Consider the following 5,143-nt stretch of genomic DNA (forward strand, 5'->3'; position numbering starts at 1 on the left):
TGTCCCCGGGCCGCAGGGGCGGGGGGGCCCGGCGTCTTTTTTTTTTTTTTTTTTTTTTTCCGGACGTCATCTATTGATTTTTTACTCTGAAAGAGGAAATGCTAGTAGAGGAATATAATTCTGAATAGATGAATATTTGGTGTTTAAAAGCTTTTGGGTCCGTGACTGTTGCTCGCGCGTGAGCTACACCGGGGATACGGCCATTTCTTCTCTGACCAGCTTCTCGCTTTCCAGGTCAGCCATTGTCCTTCCCCTTCCCCTTCCCAGGAGGCCCCTGTCTCCTGACCAGCAGCCTGAGAAATCTCTTCAGGACCAGTTTCAGGAGGCTTGGAGAATGGCTCTCAAGCCCCCATTCTCCTGAAGCGAAGTTTGGGTGCTCCACCCAGCTTTTAGCTTATTGAGAGCTCTCCCAAGCATACCCTGTAGATTTGGGTAAGGTCCCTCCGGCTGTCTTTGTGGGGCGCAGTGACACAGTTCTGTTCATATGGCTTAGTTCCATACTTCTTCTGTCGGCATAGACGTATCCCAAGGACTGATAGTATTTATTTTTTAATCATTTACACTGGATGAAATGAAAAGTTGGCAACCCTCTGCCAGCCCTCCCCGGAGTTTGCCAAGGGCTGTGCTGAGGGCGTGTGTCTGTGGAACGTGTTCTGCGGGGTGTTCTACCCAGATGGCTTCTGGGAGGGCAGGAGAGCTGGTGCCCAGCATGGTCCAGAGGGCAGCCATGGGCAGAGGCCTGAGAAGTGGGCAGAGGCAGCCAGAGTGGGGTGTGATCCTTCCCCGCCCCCCCCCAGGATGGTCCCCAGGTCACCCAGGCCCTGCAGGTGGGATGCATTGGGCTCTGGGTCCCGAAACCCTGGAGGTTGCTCTGAACGTAATCCAGGCCAGTGACCACTGGCTAGTGCCCTGCGTACTCCTGTCTGAGGATTGTCTGATTGTTGTGTTGACCCTGATCCAGCCTAGTATTCTCCATGCTTTTTGTCTCTGGGGAACATGATCTGTGTCACTGTGTGGTGGCGTTGGCAGTCAAGGTGACAGTTGTTAAGTGTGTTCTGCAGAATGGGCCCCATGGCCGGCACACCTAAAGAAACCCACCAGGTTCACCCAGGCCTCCTGCCCCAGAATAGGGGCCGGAACTGTCTGAGCAGAGACTCTGAGGGACCTGGAGCTGGCCATCCCCACCTCCAGGGTGAAGGAGTGTGTAGGATCCGGAAAGCCCCTTCCACCCCACAGGGCCGGAGCGTCACTGTCAAGAGCAGTGCTGGGCCGCGAGGCTGTGAGAGACGTCGTCTAAGTGCATCTGCTAGAGGGCTTGGCCTGCGGCATAGTTGTTGGGAGTCAAATCCCACGTGGCTGACCGCAGTTCAAATCCTGGTCGTGGCAACTTGAAGGACACACTGGGTACAAGTATGTGCGTGTCCCAAATGCCGACAGGGCGGAGAAACGGAGAAGGGATGGTGGTGCGATCACACCCCACTGGAGGGTGCTTTTTCCTTTTCCCTCTTCTCTGTCTCTCTAGGAAGTGCATGTGCCCCCTGGACCAGACCTGTCGAGGGCTCCTGTCTCTCTCACTCTGTTTCTCACATGTACACATATGTGCTCTCTCAAGAATTAGGGAAAAAAAAAGGTTGGGGACCAGCAGGTGGTGTGGTGGTTAAGTCATTGGGTGCTCCCATGTGGCCGGCCACAGTTTGAGTCCTGAACCTGGTGGCCTGCTTTCTCACCTTCTCTCTTCTCTCTCTCTCGTCAAATTAAAAAGAAATGAATGAATAAAGTTACATAAACAATTATTTTTTAAAAGAAAACTTACTTTAAAAAAAAAAAAAAGAAAGGAAATGATGAGGATGATGTCTCTGTTAGCAAGAAGGGCAGCAAGCCCTGGGACTCGAAGTAGGCTTGTCCCCTTCCCTCAGCGAGGGGCCTGAGGCCCGGGAAAGTGAAGACACGCATCAGGGTCCCTGAGCCTGTAGGGGACAGAGCCGTGACCTGGCCCCCGGGAAGCAGGAGGGAGAGCCAAGGACAGGCAGGCCGAGTTTGTTCCCCGTGTGAGGAAGGGAAGTAGCGCCCAGGCGGGAGAGATGGGAACTGGGGTCAAAGCAGGGCAAGCCCCTTCCTCCTGGCATGCCTAGGCAGCCACCAGTGCAGGAGGCAGGGAGCCCAGGCCGACCTAGCCTCTGCAAGAGGCAGCGAGGCCGACTCCTGGCTGGAGGCTAAGCCCCAAGTACATCTTGCCCTGGTTTCCTGTGTTGGTGGCCCAGACCATCTCAAGAGCTGTCCACAGCCCGACTGCTGATGGCCGTGTGCTCGGCTGGTCATCCCTGAGTCTGCACTGGCACTACGGCCCTGCCGCCTGGGGTTCCAGACAGCACACAAGGACACCCACGGGCAGGGGACAAGAGACAGTGATGTGTGTGTGAGGGAAACTAAGCTGGCAAGAGAATGTCACTCAGCCTTCAGTAGGCTTGTCGGGGAAGCCCGTGGGAAAAGGCCGTGTCCCCGGGAGTGTACGGGCTGAGGGAGCCAGCCGCGAAGGTGGTTGGGGGACACACACACGAGACGGAGCAGCTCGTCCAGAGGCTGGCTGTGTGAGGAGAGGGGAGTGAGGAGTGGGAGAGGTGCTGAGGGTTGGAGGTGCACGGAGCTCAGGGCTCAGATGCTGAGTTTAAAGGGCTCGGCCGTCTGCGCTGGCACAGAGGTAGTAGCCCTGCGTGCCGGACACCAAGGCTCAAGCCTAGCAGTGAAGAGCCTGCTGGGTCCCCATCATTTCGTCTGGTTCGTGGGAGAAAGAAACTTGTTTTTAATAATTATTTTATTTACATTCATTTATTTAATTTGACTAGAGAGGAACAGAGTGAGAGAGAGTGAAAAAGAAAGTGAAAAAACAAGCCACCAGGTCCAGGACTCAAACCGTGGTCAGCCAGGTGGGACTGCAGCACCCTTAATCACCACACCACCTGCTAGCCCCCCATAAGAAATAAACTTTAAGGGACCAGCAGTTGGTGTAATGGCTATGTCGCTGGACTTGCATGTAGTCGACCATGGTTCGAGTCCTGGACCCGGTGGCTTAAAACTCATGCCAGGCGCATGTGCGTGCATGCCCAAGATCCCAAGAGGAGAATGGAGGAAAAGAGATTGCGGCATGGCCATCCCTCTGGGGGGTGATTTCTCACTTTCTGTCTCTCTGTCTGTCTCTGTCTCTCTGGCGAGCACACGTGCCCTATAGCAAAAACCTCTCCCCAGAAAAAGAAACTTTAAAAGAAAAGAGAAAGAGGGGGCCAGCCCTGTGACTTAATGATTAAAAAAGCTAGAGATCCCACAGGGCCAAAGTAGTTGTTTTTGGGTTTGGTTTTGTTTGTTCGTTTGTTTTGTTTTGTTTTGTTTTTAGTTTCTTACATACTGTAGGGGATGTATGCTCACCAGAGAGAGGCGGAAAGTGAGAAATCACCTCGCAGGGTGGTTAACCACACCACAGTCCCTTCTCCATTCTCTTCTTGGAATTTTGGGCATGCACACATGTCTGGAGTGTTTTTCAAGCTATCGGGTCCAGGACTCAAGGTTCACAGTAAGCCATGTGGGATCCAGTGCCTTAACTCCCATGCCACCTACTGGTCCCCCAACAACAGTTTGAATCTTGGCCCTGGTGGCTTGCAAAACAAATCAGATTCACATGTGCGCCCCAAACCCTGGCAGGATAGAGTAGAGAAGGGGGTTGCAGTGTGACCGTGCCCCACTGAGAGGTGCTTTCTCCCTCTCCCTCTCCCCCCTGCACTCTCTCTCTCTGGGGAATGCCTACACCTTTGGTGACATAAAAGCAAAAAAGAATTGCTGGCTACCTAGTGGAGAATAGAATAGAAATAGGGTGTGAGAGTGGCACCAGGAAGCCAGTGAGAAGGCGACTGCAGTCACCCAGGAGGGAGATCTCGTCTAGGAGGGAGAGCCGTGGCTGGTCTGGGTGGAGCCCCAGAGCAGGAGAAAAGGTGAAATGGAAGGCCAGTGCATCAGGGCGTCCCCAGGATGGGAGGATAGAAGGTGACTCCAGGTTTCTGCGTGGGGCAGTTTGGTGTGCGTGTGCATGTGCGCGTGTGCGTGTGAGTGTTGAGGGGAATCTCCATTAAGACAAGGAAGCTGGAGCCGGCTGCGATTCAGGAAGCCAGTTCGGGCAGTGGCAGGTGGGAGCTGGAAGCCCAGTGAGCAGCTGCTGGTGGGCGGAGCGCTGGTTCTGGACATGAGGTGCAGCAGGTCTCATGCCACCCCTCCCCTCCACCAGTGATCAACAAATACAAACGCAGGCGGTTTCAGAAAACTAAGAACCTGCTGACGGGAGAGACAGAAGCGGATCCGGAAATGATCAAGGTATACCCAGGCAGGGCTGGCCGGTGCTGCAGGGAACACTGGGTCATTCACAGCCTGGTTCTCACCTGGCATCTGGGCTCAGTTTCCTTCTCTGGGAAATGGGGGTAGGAATTGGCTGCCTCCTAGGCATCACAACCCTGGCTGATGGAGCGTGTGCTCTGCCCTGGGAGGGGTCTCACACAGTCCTGCTTATGGGTGAAGTCCCCTAGCCAGGAAGCAGCCAGGCGGGGATTCAAAGGACTGGCCCAGCCCTGCAGAGCAGGCACCGAGGACGCGGCTCCAGCAGGAACTACCAGACTGTTTGCGTGGCTCCTGGCGGGCTGGGGCAGGGGTGTTAGCCTGTGGTGGGCACCTAGAGCCCTCCTCCTGCTCCCCATCGGGGAGGCAGCTGTCCTGGCGCCAGCTTTGCAGCCCGGCTCGGCCTGCACCTCTGTGGGCCTCAGGTGTCTGCTCTGAGGGGTGGGAGGATCTCGGTGGTGGAGTCTGTAAAAGTGGACACGAGAGCTGGCCAGGGAAGTCCCCCTCCAGCAGTCACCGTGCAGTTGATAGCACATAGGAGTTCTCTGGGGACAGTGAGCAGGGGCCAGTGCCCACTGGGCACCTCCGCCTGCCTCTGAGGCGCGCCCTTCGACCCCCTTCCCCAGAGGGCCGAGGACTACGGACCTGTGGAGGTGATCTCTCACTGGCATCCCAACATCACCATCAACATCGTGGACGACCACACGCCCTGGGTGAAGGGCAGCGTGCCCCCGCCCCTGGACCAGTGTAAGCCCCGAGGCCCTCCCCG

The 5,143-nt window shown here is 55.7% G+C and overlaps 1 protein-coding gene across 1 annotated transcript in view; it reads left to right on the plus strand.

The window, feature by feature from the left end:
* CLPTM1 (CLPTM1 regulator of GABA type A receptor forward trafficking) overlaps window positions 1-5,143 on the plus strand; it is a gene marked incomplete at its 5' end in the record, with an annotated part of 33,840 nt that overhangs the window by 22,803 nt on the left and 5,894 nt on the right. The window contains 2 exon segments of the mRNA XM_014582989.2: window positions 4,271-4,356; window positions 5,001-5,121. Coding sequence (XP_014438475.1) covers window positions 4,271-4,356; window positions 5,001-5,121 — 207 coding nt within the window.

This window comes from Tupaia chinensis, unplaced genomic scaffold (genome assembly GCF_000334495.1).
Source record: "Tupaia chinensis unplaced genomic scaffold, TupChi_1.0 Scaffold000067_1, whole genome shotgun sequence".
NCBI lineage: Eukaryota > Metazoa > Chordata > Mammalia > Scandentia > Tupaiidae > Tupaia > Tupaia belangeri.